This window comes from Denticeps clupeoides, chromosome 2 (genome assembly GCF_900700375.1).
Source record: "Denticeps clupeoides chromosome 2, fDenClu1.1, whole genome shotgun sequence".
In the NCBI taxonomy this organism is placed as follows: Eukaryota; Metazoa; Chordata; class Actinopteri; order Clupeiformes; family Denticipitidae; genus Denticeps; species Denticeps clupeoides.
The window spans coordinates 22,133,184-22,148,312 of record NC_041708.1 but is presented as its reverse complement, the minus strand read 5'-3'; the positions used below and the strand labels follow the sequence as shown (position 1 = coordinate 22,148,312).

At 44.9% G+C, this 15,129-nt stretch overlaps 1 protein-coding gene across 4 annotated transcripts in view; it reads left to right on the top strand.

Annotated features, from left to right (window-relative positions):
- Positions 1–15,129, top strand: part of jcada (junctional cadherin 5 associated a) — a 27,092-nt gene extending 11,963 nt beyond the window's left edge. For 3 of the 4 annotated variants that reach the window (XM_028969801.1, XM_028969802.1, XM_028969800.1), the window contains exons 2-4: positions 6,543–6,904; positions 7,852–11,780; positions 13,415–15,129. In XM_028969801.1, coding sequence (XP_028825634.1) covers positions 6,642–6,904; positions 7,852–11,780; positions 13,415–13,449 — 4,227 coding nt within the window. In that variant the 5' untranslated portion in view covers positions 6,543–6,641 and the 3' untranslated portion in view covers positions 13,450–15,129. The other variant, XM_028969803.1, reaches the window with a different exon arrangement.

Here is a 15,129-nt window from a genome sequence, read left to right as displayed (position 1 = left end):
GACGAAGATGATCCTTGAAATGTCTGGCAATCGAGAGCAAGCTTCTTTTTTTTTTTAATTGCTTTCCCATGATGCTCTTTTTTGGGCAAGCGCAGCCCAAGAAACCCTGCCTGCTTACACCCATCAGATCCGATCTGCGGAAGGCTCTGGTCCCTGCGTTCTTGCCCATGACCTTCAGGAGCAACGGCTGATTTTTATCTGAACTTTTTACTAAGACTGGAAGCTGTAATGAAATAATTCATCAGTGGGAGGCTGTGCCATTGCTGTCCTACTATAAAGAGATGTTGCTCCTGGGGGGTGGGGGTGATAAAGAAAGACATGGAGCTCCCACCGCTCTTCACAAGTTGTCTCTAAAGTCTGTGTGACCGTGACAGCTGATGTATTAGCCCGGCGTCTTTCGAGGTTTCTGTTTTCAGCCTTTTCCACCTGCATGGATCCTCAGACTTGGAGCCCCACCCAGTGGGTCCTCCCACAGCCCCGTCTGCTCCGTCACATGTCGGCTGCATGAGTCATCACAGCCTGACGTCTGAAACGCTTCGCCCCGCTTTCGGCATCTCCTCACCAGACCACCGTGCGGTTTTCCATCGTCCATAGGCAGCTGTTGTCTGTTTTTTGTCACTGACCGAAAATGCTGCCCATAAATGTGTACTGATATCTCACCATCACAATAGCTTACTAAACTCGGACATCGTTTAATAGATTACTCGATATTGGGAGATTCTTGGTATTTTAAAACCATTCATCAACCCCGGGCACTGTCACAGCCATCTGGCATGATGAGGCTGGTGAACGGAGATGATGACGAAACAGGACGAGGAAGAAGGACTCAATCACAAGACGTCACGCAACCGGGGTTTAATGAGTGAAGAACAGGACAGGGGAGACATCCGGTAACATGGTGAACATGTAACAAAGACCCGACCGTGAACAGAAACAAACAGAGCAGCTTTATACATTAGACAAAGGTGAAAACGATTAGGGAACATTACACATGACAAACATGAAACATGACAACTCCTTTCGGACCGGATCATGATAGGCACGGTGTTGTGTCGAGTTGAATTACATATTGGCCTAGTGGTTAAGGTAGAGGCCCCGTAATCAGAAGGTTGCCGGTTCGAATCCTGATCCGCCAAGATGCCACTGAGGTGCCACTGAGCAAAGCACCGTCCCCACACACTGCTCACCGGGCGCCTGTCATGGCTGCCCACTGCTCACCAAGGGTGATGGTTAAATACAGAGGACACATTTTGTTGTGCCACCATGTGCTGTGCTGCAATGTTTCACAATGACTGTCACTTTCTTTTACATTTACATTTACATTTACATTTGCAACATTTATCAGCCGACCTTATCCAGAGCGACTTACAATCAGAAGTTACAGGGACAGTCCCCCTGGAGCAACTCAGGGTTAAGTGTCTTGCTCAGGGACACAATGGTAGTTAGCGGGATCTGAACCCGCTTTTAATGTGTAATATTAAATGTGTAGAGTGTAATACTCCCACTGGTTTTCAGGTTATGTTAAAAACTACTGAGAAATATTGGTGAACCAACAGATGACACTGTGAACTGTGATACATGTCGTGTCTTCCTCTTGTAAGTCGCTTTGGATAAAAGCGTCTGCTAAATAAAGTAAAGTAAAGTAAAGTAAAGTCATGACCTCTGTGTAGCACAGTGAAGTAGGTACCAGAAATCTTGTCCTATTGAATTGGATGTTATACATATGTGGATGGATAAATATGCATTGCTTGTTGAGTACGACCCATCGTTTTCGTAACTGAACATGAAAAGACCACATCGGAGTTGAGGTCATACAGGTCCGGGCTGCCTTGTTCCGAGCCATCATATGGTGGCATATGGTGGACAGATGGGCCGTTTCTCTTCACCCCTCTCCCATTTTTTGAGTTGCACGATAATTAGAGTGAAGCGTTCATGCTAACCGAGATCATGGAGCGGGGGCCTTCTGACGCCAAACTGCCACATGTCAGCAGTTAGTCTGGCGGGGAGCTGGGGTGTGGGAGTGAGTTTGGGGGCAGGTTGGGGTCACGGGCGTCTGAACCGGAGATGAGCCGACTACAGTGGCTCATATGCCGCCTCGCTTTGACTGCAAACTTGTTGCTGTCAACAGAAATGTGGCAGTTGTTGGCTTTACTGTAAAAATGCATACAGAAGATTCATAAAATAAAACTATAACGCCAAGATGTAAACTTACTTCCCCAAAGTAAGGAAACCTCCTTCGGCCCTGGTTTTCAAGGGCGGCAGAAATCTGTTGCAGACTGACTGCTTAAACTTTTGGTTCTCAGGAGACAAACAGGACCCACTTAGGTTCTGCTGAAGAGTTCTCAGTGGAGCCTTTCTTTGCCATGAAGTCTGAAGTCTGTGCTTGAAATATATATTCTTATTAAATTGGGATATTTTGCGGCAGGGTTTGGGTCCAATTAGGATTGAAGGGTCACTGCAAATCAGTGCCAAGTGCCTGTGAGTGTTCACCTTCATCTGCCCTTGAAACCATCTGTTCCTGGTATTTCAGAGAGGATGACGATGCCCCCATCCTCAGAAATTGGTTGATGGGTATGAAAAATGGTTAAGCCACACGATACAACATGTATGGGCGAATACGGAGTTTCTCCGGGGCAGTGGTGGTCTGGCGCCTTTCATGGCAGCCCACTGCTCACTAAGAGTGATGGTTAAAAGCAGAGGACACATTTTGTTTGCTGTGCTGCAGTGTTTCACAATGACAATGAATGACAATCCAAACCTTTTAAAAGAATGTGGTCCACTGGGCTTTTTTTCTACACTGGAGAATTTGTGACCAGTGTTTCTGGCGGTTTGCTGAGATACTGAAGCTTTTGGTTTCCCTGAGTCTTTGGTTGGTCTGTGTGAATTCAGAAAAATGTGTACGTGGTCAGAAACCTTCACATTTAAGTGTCAGTATATGAATATTTCTCAAGTATTATCTTTTCCCAAGATATCAGAAGTTTACATGGAATCACTTTGAAAGTAAGGTTTGCAATGGATTATGGATTCTTTTTACCACTAGAGCAATTGTAAATATTGTAAAATATCTATGCTACCCTAATTCTGTTATTATCTTGCCCCCACCCGAACCCTGTTTGGTCCTTTGATCATAGAGATTGTGATTTATAAAGTATGTCGGTGTCATCTCTCACTAGCCAGAATCCATTTGACAAGTCATAATTACCCAGAAACCCCATGGGTAGGTGAGCAACAGCTTGTTATTGCCATTTATTTGTCTCAGAAAGGGTTTTATTGAAATGTCGGGCACTTGTCCCTGTAGGCATTGTCTGATGTGCTCTGTTGACTTTCTATCGCATTATGACAGTGGGAAATTGCAGAATATGAAGCCAGGACGTTGAATTTGGGAAGTGTGTTGTATTGACGTTGTGAGATTTACTTACTCAGAGAGGGGCTGATCAACCGAATACATGCCATCTTAGGCTGTGTGTGTGTGTGAGTCTTATGTATTCTTTCAGCTTAGTTTAGAGTAAAATGTTTCTTTATGGCATGAAATCTTTATTCACAAAGGGCCCTATTTACAAAGCGCAATATTTGACATAGTACTTGGGGCTACTTTAGGAACTTAAATTATATTTTTTTTAAACAAAATTTAAAATTAGATGAGCCCATAGTCACAATTGCTCTCATGCACACTACTTTCTCAACCCATCCTGTCCCGTCAATACATGACACACTAATATCTGTTGCCAGAAATCTGATTGTTGCAGGCCAGCATCATCCACAAATTCACCCATTTCCACAATCCCAACAAGAATTTTCTAATTCAAAACAGCCCTCTGTGGACCATGTCCTTTTTCCAACAAAAAGGCGCTTTACTTTGGTTGGTAAACTGGTGAACCTATAAATCCCAAAACAAAAAAATGTACAAATAGAATGCCATAAGGCATGCATACACCTTAATTTGCTGGGCAGTTGGGACCATCTGCTTTTGTGTTCATATGCATGTGTGTGCACTGTTGTTAAATGGGAGGGCATATTTTGACTTTGTCCTGGTGTATTGAAGACACACACATTGTGCAATATACTGTAGTAGCTCAGCTATATTTTATAGACTCATTCCCCTCTTTGCTGAATGGAGGTTAACCTTGGATAGTATGGGCATGTGTGTGTGTGTGTGTTTGCAATATCTGGCCTTTATTCCCTAGTGATGAGAATGTCTTGTTGGGTCGATGTGTGTATAACGTGTGGCACTAGTTCTTGAGTCACAAGGAAGCTTTTGTGTGTGTGTGTGTGTGGGAAGTGGTTTTTGGAACAGGGTGTGTGCATGCCATTGTTTTTCTTCATGACGTGGGCTTTATTTTGATGAAGTTCTTTCCACTGCGGTTTGGCCCACATTCCTTGTCCACTTCTTTACAGCTCTGTTCTAAACTGGATTAGAAGCAACGGCATTATAACTGTGTGTAAAAACGGTTGTCATGTTTGTTGTTTTGTGATTTGTGATCCATTATGAGATACACTGCGTCCAGGTTAGGATTCTCACATTTGCATTGATAAAAGTGTATCAATAATTTTGCATCAGCAGTTTCTGACATTTCTCCTGGCAATCAGTCTACCTCCACGGAAGCATGAAAATTTTAAATCTGGACATATTCAATGAAAGAAGTAGGTGTCAGTTTTATAAGATCGGTAGCTCCATTACAGTGTATACGGTTTCGTCGGGGGGAAAAGAAAATTGCAGGTCATAAACCCTGAGTGGTTGAAGAGCCGCGTCCTTCTCCTGAAGAGCAGTGATCAGTCTTCAGTAGGCTGAATGATAACTGAGTTCATGGTGCTGCGGGTGTCATTACTGCGTAAAGAGTTTTAGACTGCAGAAAGGACACGCCCTTGGGAGCTGGGAGATTGATCATCTCTTTCTTTCTCTCTCTCTCTCTCTCTCTCTCTCTCTCACACACACACACACACACACACACACACACACAGTCCAAGGACATTATTATCCATATCTAGTTGGGATCTGTCACAAAAATAAAACTCTGTTCTGCCCACTCTACCATAGCATATATGTGTGTCAGACCTGACAGCAGTATTTAACCTGACTGTAAGTGTGTGTGTGTGTGTGTGGGTGTGTGTGTCTACCCTAAAGCATTCAGAACTCTGCTGAAGACGCTGGATCTTGTTGTTGATCAATAAAGGAGCCGCAGCTCAGAAACAGGGTGGAAACTGCTAGGACTGTGGTTGTCTGATTTGATGCGTCTGCACCAAATCTGTGGCCTCCGTCCCTTTCTTGTCCGCACTTTATCTACATAACACCTTGAGAGAATTTCTCCTTTTTCGAAAATACATTTAAAAATGGAGCTGATTAGAATTTGGTGGTTAGATGTCAAGGTCACTGACAGTTTACTATTGGTCTGCAGTGAGATGAAAATCATCATTAATATGTCCATAATATGTCCATAACCTTTAGTTGTGCTTCTAGAACACAGAATTGTGACACACGCATATTTAAAAATTTTACAATTAAACTCTCACATTTGTCATGCACATATCATAAATCATATGAAAAATTATAATGAATAATTATAAATTGTAACTCTTGGTAGTAGCCACACTTTTACAAAATCAGTATTTGAAATGAACAATTTAATTACGTTGGTGAATTATGGTTTCTGATATGTTTGGTGCGGCAGTGGGGTGGCCCCACAATATCTATTAAAGAGTTCAGTGGTGCGTGGATGGTTACCTGAAACAGTGAGGCAACAATTATAGTTGAATGTGAAATAGAATTGTTGGGACGCCTAAATATCTCACATTCATCTGGAAACTAGTTTAATAAATTGTAAACTATTGTAAAGTATTAACTATATTCCAACTATTCTTGGTTTTTATATGTACAGGTAGGTAACATGCCCCCACAGATTTACCACATGAAATCACAGACTATGTGATAAGACTATAATGAATTTAATTTGCGATTATGTGGTTGTGTGTTATAAACATAATTCTTTGAGAAGGCTCTAACCCCCATGCATCTGTATCTCAGGGGCATATGTCGTGGGATTGCCTGCCCTCTGTGGGATTATTCTTATGATGAGATTACTGTGTGGTTGTTACTGTGAGGAGGAGGAGCCGGTTGGTTTGGTAATGGAATTGAAGTCCTGCTTAGTCATGTTTAACGTCTCACAGGGTTCTAATCCCTGCAGCCTTATCACAATAGGGCCCACATCTGCAGACATGAGCACCAGCGGAGTCTTCAAAATACAGCAGTTCTCCAGGACTCCATCAGTTTTCCATCACTTCTGTGTGTGCGCATGTGTGTGTGTGTGTGTGTGTGTGTGTGTGTGTGTGTGTGTGTGTGTGTGTGTGTGTGTGTGTGTGTGTGGATTGGGTGTTTGTCGGTGGGATTAGTCTGGGAGAATGATGGTAGCAGGCATATTGAATCATTTCGGGATGTAAGTACCAGGAACACAAACTCCTCACACTTTGATCCTTCACTTGGCTGAGAAGGATTAACCGGGAATATCATTTTAACCCCATGGTAAACTGTCTCTCTCTCTCATTCACAGTGATGGCCTCGCTTGTGCGGCTGTACCAGGACCCTTGTCTTCACAACTGCAAGTAGAAAACACAACTGAGGTACCAGCAACACACACCGACAGAGAGCCATGTACAGCGTGGAGGACCTGCTCATCTCGCATGGATACAAGGTTCCACAAAACAACACTAACCCCCCATCGACTGCACCCCGCTTGTCATCCACTCCCCTCCCCACCGCTGGCCGGAGAGCTCCAAGCACGAACGGTGGAGAGGGATCCCCGGTTAAAGAGAGTGCCGCTGCAGGCAGCAGCAGATCGGTGCAGAGCGGGAAATCCAACACAGAGAGGGACAATACACACAACCATGGTGAAGCTTTCAGCTCAGACACAGGGTCAGTGTGTGTGTGTGTGTGTGTGTGTGTGTGTGTGAATACTGTCATCATCCTGAGCTAGATTGGTTTCCGGTCTGGGAGGAGAGACGAGTTATGTAAAGGTGGAATCAGTCAAGGACTTCTGCACAGCAACACTGGATCATACCAACAGAACCTCCCTCCCTCCTTCTTACTCCCTGTTCCCCTCCTTTTCCCACTCTGTCACTCCCCTCTTTCTATTTTGCCTTTCGTCCCTCCCTTTCTCTGTTTCCATTTTTAATTTCCATTTTCTCTTGTAACTCTCCCCTCTCTTCTTTTAGTCACTCTCCTCCTCCTTCCCCCCGTTTTAACCCCCCCCCCAACACACTCACACTAATCTGTCATCCTTTCTCCCCAATTTTGCTCTCTCGCTTTCCCTCTCTCATGCAAGTGATGTGCTGCTGTGGGACAGTGCTCGGCACCCTGCTGAGCGTGCTCACACCCGCAAGCCGAAACATCAGTAAAACTGCATTTCCCATGAGCTCTAGGATTGCATCGTTGCCGCCTCCCCAGCACCTCTTATCTAACACGGTATTAAAAATATATTTGCTGTTAAATATGCAGTTGGAGATGCAGTGCAAGATCAGACAATATTTAGTGCAAGCTCAGACACTCCTGGTATGTTGGAGCCTAGCAGATGGAGACCCTTCTGGTTTTTATGCTGTTGTCTCTTTTTATGTTGTGTCTTTTTTGAGGTTATTATATGCATGCATGTTTTTCCCTTGGAGGCTATGCACTATATCCTTTTTAACCAGTGGGTAAAAATCATGGTATTTTGTGTTGTTTTAATGAAGTGACCAGTATTAAAGAGACAGAAGGTCAAAGTACCTTCTTTCTTTTGTGTTCTGGGCTAGAACCATGTGAATGTGTATAGCTGTGTGGGAGAAGCATTAAAGATTTTGTGCACATTTGTGTGTTTTTGCTTATAGGTACTATGATGGTCAAAGGAGTTTGTACAGACAATTACAGACTGAGAGGGGCATGTCATATTGGAGGAGGCGGGGACAAGACTTCACCGCACTGCTAGATTACCCTGATCTGAGGGAAGCACGGCCACCAACGGCCCCACCCACCATCTTCTCAGAAGGCACACGGCAAAATCATGAGGCTGAAGAGCTGAGGCCAGAGCGCCGGAGGAGGCCAGAGAGTGGTCGTTGCCCTGAGAGGGACCTGGCACTACAGCAGTGGAGAATGATGGCCGAGCGACGGCAGCATAGCCTGCAAAGTGAGGAATGGCGTCCAGCAAGTGGTATGGCCCGCCATCTTTCCAGCTGTGAGGGAGAGCGATGGGCGCATGAGCAGCGCCGGCCTCAAACAGCAGAGGGAGCTGTGCCCACAAAAACCAAAACAAAGAGCCAGTCACTGCCACGTATGGCTCCACCCACTGATGGCCTATCCTACCTCAGCACCTCCCCTTCCAGCCATGAACTTTTTGGGGGGTACCGCTCAAATGGACACTCACCCCGAGACACTTTCACACGCCACCATAGTGAAGGGGGGCAATGGGTCTCCAGTGGACGTCACGGGGTGAACTCTGCACCTCCCTCTAAAACACGCTTCAGCCGCCCATTACGACCGCCATCGTATGAGGTGCACCAGCAAACTCGAGCATTGGCTGAGAGCTTTGGAGGATATTCGGCACCTCAGTCAAGGGACAGAACCCCCCTGCCTTTCTCCAGAGCAGAGTCCAGACAAGAATATTACTGCCCAGACATGGGAGGGCCTGGTGTGGCACCCCCTGGGTACATCCCTCCTCCCTCCTATCGGAGACAGCCAATCATCAGTGGCCCCCATCACAGTTATGGGGATGTCCTAGGGTCATATCACTATAGGATGGATCCATACCATCATGGGTCTATGTTGGCTGAGGTGGCACAGTGGTATGGAAGACAGACAGGGAGCTCGTGGCCTGACCAATTTCGAGATGGCAGAAGAAGTGTTCCTTGTCGAAAAGTCTATCCTGTATACGCTGACAATGGGCAGGGGGGTGTTCAGTACATTCCTTTTGATGACCCACGTGTGAAACACATTTCAGGTGCTGGGATGGGAGGGAACCTCCTAACAGATGCAGACAAAATACGAAACATTCAGAATGAGATTCCAGGCATCACAATATCAGAAGATAGTGCCTTTGTGTCCCCAGAAGAGACCCTGAGCAACTCCAACATTATTAAATCTTCTCATAATGACATCGTGAATGAGGGGCAATGGCCAAACAGCCTAAAAAGAGGGACAGATAACATGAATTCTACTTCAGACCTGAACCTCAATGTATATCCAGCAGAGCAAAGCCTAGTGATTGCACCTCAAGAGAATTTCAACTCAGAGCGGGGCTATACAGAGACCATAACGAAGGTGAAGACGTTTGAGCCTGAAACTGAGGCTGACAATAAGAAACGTTCAAAGAAAAAAGTGAAAGAGACTATGTTCTGCCTGGTGTCTGTGCCTATTAATATGCAGGCCAGTAGACAGAACCTGGACCAGAACAACAATGATAGCATAACAAGTAAGAATGTGATCTCCTCAGCTCCATTGTGCCAGAATCAGAATCTTTCAGTCAGCACCAGGGGCTATTCAGATCTCACCGAGCTCAAAGCGCAGACTGGTAGCTCTTCATCTTTTAGAAGCTCAAGCAAAGCTCCTCAAAGGAAAGAGATTGTGAATGTCTGGTCTCTGCAAGCAACAGCAGACAAGGAGCTGTGCTATGCAGGGTCGTGGCCTGGTAACCAGTATCGGAACCAAGAGACCCAAACAGGGTCTCCAGAGATTAGCAGGGGACAAGCACACAACCCTCCCTCTTCAGACACCATAAATAATGGTGTGGGGACATGGGATAGTGCTTATGGTTACCCTTTGAAAGGACAGAAGAACCTTAGTCCTTCAAACAACAGTGCTTTTTCTCGTACCACTGTGGTCCAGTCAAGCTCCACTCTCAGCACCTCCCCCCAACACAATCTATCTAGACCAGCCCCTACAGACCATCAGGAGGCCTTTGGACAGTTCCTTCTGAAGCCCGTAGGCCGAAGGCCATGGGATGCTATTGAGGAACTGGAATCTATCAACAAAGAGCTTCAGGACCAAATTGGTGCACCAAAGAAATCTGAAAATAACCCAGAAAAGCTAGATAAAACCTTCGAGAGCACTCCTGTCATAAATAACTACCGAGCTGAGCCGAGTGATACAGCCTCAACAAGAAAAGAATTAAAGAATACCCTCCATTCCGACACCAGTATAGACTTGGGTCCAATCATGGATAACTGGGGGATCCCAGCAGTTGACATTGAATGTGGCCAGGTGAGGAATGCAGCATCTGAAACAAAAAACAGGATTACAATATCAGAAAGGCCAGAAATTGAAGAGACAGATCCTAATAGAAAGGACCTAGACTACACAATAGAAGACATGAGGAGCAACTCCCAAGTTCAGGGTCAAGGCATCCCAGTACCCAAAGAGTCCCTTCTAACAAACGTGGGGCTCACAGTGTACACTCCCGAACCCTGCCAAGTGGAGAGGCAAGGGATACCCCTGCTCATCAGCCAGTTAGGGAAAGGTGCAGCCCCCCAGCCAACACCTGAGATTACTACAGGTCCACATAATGTCAGCTCTCCAGAGGGTATCACACCACCCTGCTGTCCAGCTAACACAAGTGGTTCCAGTTGTAACAGGTTAAATGACAACAGAAAAGAAATTGGAAGAGGACTGGAGAAAATTGCATCACCCTCAGATAACAAATCAAGCCTTCACATTGTCAAACGTCATCGTTTCAGGTTTAGATCGGAAGGTAATGAGGAGGACAATGACTTAGATTCTTATTCCTCCAATTGGACAAATGAGCTCACGTTGGCTGACCATCACCTGGCAACCCTGCTCAGCCAGGAGAAAGCAAACAGCTTGCCAAGTGAGGACCTCAGCAACCTATACGAGGTGCAGTGTGCCAAGGGCATTCCTGAGCATGAGTCTATAGAGCAGAGAGCTGCCAGGATACTGGGGATTACTGTGCCAGCCGAGTCTCTAGTATCAGCTGATCAGAATAGCAGAATACAGGGCACAGAAGTAGAATCCAAAAGGCACGTTAACAGAAGAGAAGTTCAGGAGCTAAGCACAAGCAAACAGATCCGGCAAACAAATCGAGAGTTTGAGGAAGTGCAAAACAAGTTGGTGTTGTTTCGAACACAGCAGGAAGCAGTGAACATGGGAAGCAGGGTACATCATGCAAACAGTAGACAGAGCCTGGAACTACCCGAGTTTCCACCCAGTACACTTCCCCTGTCCCTCCCAGCAGCAGAGCCTGATGACTCAACTCAGGAACTGTGTGGTGTGGAGACGGGTCAGGATGCACACATGAGGCTTAAGGCCTTGCAAAGTCAAACATCTGCTTCTGAGGATGTTCCTGTTCCAGCTGAGGATGCTGTAGAATGGAACCAACACAATTCCAGTATAGGAATGTCTCATAGAACCTCAGAAAGAAGGGACAGGGGAAATTTAGAAGAAGTGAAAAGGATGGTTGAACATATGGAAGTTAGAATTTGCCATGAAGGGGAGAGTGGAGATGAGATGTTGGAGAAAGCAATTGAAGAAATGGAGCAAGATGTGGATGAGATGCTCATACAGAAGGACGGAGAGGAAGGACCCAATCAAATCCAGAAAGACAATAATGGCAGGGAAGTAGAGGGCAAGGAGGAACAACACAACCTGAATGATGATAAGACTGAACAAAACAGGCAAGGACAGGACCAGAAGAAGAAAGATTGCCCGCTCACAGGATACCGCCCAACTCCTCTCCCTCGTACCAACATTGTGCCCAAAAGAGAAATCTGCCTCCCACTGGCTGAGCTACAAGACCTTGGCTCACATTCTGGTAGGCTGTCTGCGTATTTTGAATCTTGTTAATATTCTGGACTAGGGGTGTCTATTGGTACTGATAGTGACAATTGTAGTTGCAGGGGGTTAGCGAAGATTGTACCTGCTAAAGACAGTCTAAGTTGCGACTAAGGGCCACTGCTAAATGGCATAAAATAAAAGGGAATGTATTTCATTTGCATTTGTGCTAGCAAAGTTTGTGCTACCTATGTATGTGTTAACAAAGATTCCACATGCTTGCGAAGATTTTATGATCTAGCAAAGATTCTACATGCAGGTGAAGATTCTACATGTGTTTTTACAGCATATTTACACTGTTATTACTATTACTAACATGAATATGCAAATAGGAAGCTCATGATGTGATGAATGTTCACCTCAAAAACCCAGACAACTCTCCATGTTTGGCCGAGAGGAGATATGGTCACCCTAACTTAGCGGCGCTATGCTAACTCTACCCAACTTACTTATTAACTCAAAGTCCACATATGCAAATCATTAAAAGGCCATACAGTGTGACCACGCCTCTGGCTCCATCAGTCCTGTTTCAACTAAACTATGTTTTAAGTGTGGTAAATGAGTGTAAAACCAAAAAAAAACATGCAGGGTGACCCCTCTCCTAGATACTAGGCTAAAGAGTTAAAGGTGAATGAATTAGTTTTAGTTAATTCCTTTTTTTAATTGACTTCTTTGGTAGCCCAGAACTTTTCACTGTCCTGTATTCCGCTTAGATCTCGAATGCATTAAAAAAACATGAGCGGTTTTTGAAGTTCAGCAGTGATCTACACTCAGATGAAGCTCTCTGGGGTGCGCTGCTCATGACGTTGCTGTTGCTCAGTATCACTGACAGCAGAGTCTCACGAGGGGCCGACGAAACGACTGTATGCTGGTGACGTATGAACTGGTGGTGACAGTGTAGCTCTGGGGTCGTCCTGTAGCCTTGCCTGCTGTGTTGATTTCACTCCAGAGGGAGTCCGGACGCACAAACCTGCACCAGCCAGCTGCCCCACTTCTGTAAATGTTACAGAGACGTACTGGCTCTTCTATAACAAAAACCAATGTGGTTAACATGCCAAAAATACTCTAATTAGCCTCCCTGCATATGAAATAGCCTGCAACTGGCCTTACAGTTGATTGTTGTGCAATGTGGCTCCTCACTGCCATTACAGGTGGGACCGCAGGGACTGCAGAGGTCTGTATGACAGGTTCAGCATGAGAAATTGACAATATACTAATCCTACATTAAGCCATTGCTTGGTTTTCAGCTCTTTGAATTCTCTTTTTTTCTCTTTGGTACAGCTGTAAAACACTGTACTGATGTCTGTGAATAATGTATGCATTAAAACAGACAATTTGTGTGCTGATGGCATGCACCCTGAAACACTTCAGTTTGAAAACTGGGCAGGTGCCTCAGAGGGACCTGGTCAGCAGAATTTCTGATTGTGTATGCTCACACACATGCTCACACAGACACTAAAGTAGGTCACAGAATCTTGATTCTCCAGAAGGAGATGACGATTGATCATTGGCTGACCACTAGATGGAGCTGCTGAGCAGAGTGGTGTTGTCCCAGTGCAGTGATGGAACATGTTCATGTATTGATCAAGCTTTTTTTATCTCTTTCTATTTTAGACTCTTATGATCCAAGCCGGGTGGAGCGAGTGTAGCCAAGGATGCCAAGACATTGGATTCATCACTGTGACCCCGCCGCAGCGCCAAATTCAAAGCTGCAATTGTGTGTGTGTGTGTGTGTGTGTGCTGTTTCAGGACACACTGAATACACACAGATATTTCACCTACGAATGTGGCGTTGAATTCGAATCAGTGTTAATCTGACTGGTTCATGTGAATGTATTCCAGGTGTTTTTCAGGCCTGTGAACCTCCAAGCACAACGGAGGCGTTTTTTTTTTTTTTTTTGCCCCATTTCCATCCGTGTTACAGATGCCAAATGTACCCAGCATTTATGCCAAACACGCTTATTGTCCATGCCAAAACCCCACCAGGCAGGATTTTAATGTACACGGCTACAGAACGTGCTGGTCTTGGCAACAGAAACAGTGAAGCTGGATGCTTCACTGCGGTTTTACCAGTGGACAGTGTTATCTTCTCAGATGGACTGAAATTCTGCATTAAATGAGCAGACAATGTTCTTAAGAGGCCAATGTGACTGAGATCACTGTGGATTACTGACTCACTCTGACACTATGTATACACATATACACACACAGACACTCCATGAAGCAATACACAAGCACTGCTTAACGTAGAGCAATAAACACTCTGCACTTTCACACATCTCTTGAACTCAATTCAGTGTACAGTCTGAGTAATGTCCTCTCAGCTGGACTACACACACTACACACTTTGCCAATTCACACACACTTTCCATTGTGAACATAGACGTCGTCTGTGCTGGTGTAGGTGGATAGAGCATTAGTTACATCACGCCTGTGTGTATGTGTCAGAGATCCTCACCTGTGACCTTTAGCTTCGCCTCCATCTCCCCAGCAAGCAACGTTAGGGGCATCAATGCAATATGCTAGCTAATGCCAACATACAAAACACACACAAACGCACATGCACACGCATATGTGTACTTGCACCCATATGCACATATAAAACATCATCTAATGTATTTATTTTTCTATCAAGCGACCTTCATTGTGTAGAAAGTGAAGTAGCTCTATTTTAAGAAATATTTTATACAGTGTGTAATTTTATATCCGTTATTGCCCGTTGTGTGTTCTTCTTTGACTTCACCTATGTGTGTAGCGATCATAACTTAAACTGTGCTTTGATGGTCGATGGAACGCCACACAGCAGTGCCTTTTTTAACCAATAGGAGAAATGGGAATGGACAGCAATATTTTTAAGAGCATCTTATTGGCTTATCTGTGTTTTATCATGCAGCAATAACTGAGCACCAACGGGATGCACATGCTCTCTGATCTTTTTTTTAATTATTGTAATTTTTTTGCACCAACACCCTCCCACCTCTCTTGCTCACTCTCCACACACCGGCCTCTGCCACATGCACATGTGAACACATCATCATCATGATATCCCTTATGCAGCAGTGCAGTGGTATGCATTATAAATGCCACGCGATTCATTATATATGTTGCACCCTTTGCTTTTTATTTCATTCTTTTAGAATCACTAGGCGCTAGCATGGAATGGATCGTGTCATGGATCGTGTCATGTCATGAGAAACTGCATTTGGTACTATATAGACTACTAGCCAGAAGTAATCGTTATATTTCCTAGTGCATATTTTTACGTGCTGGAGCACCGCAGCAGTATTTAAGTGCAAATGGAGCTATTTTTAGAGTATTTTAAAAGGGAA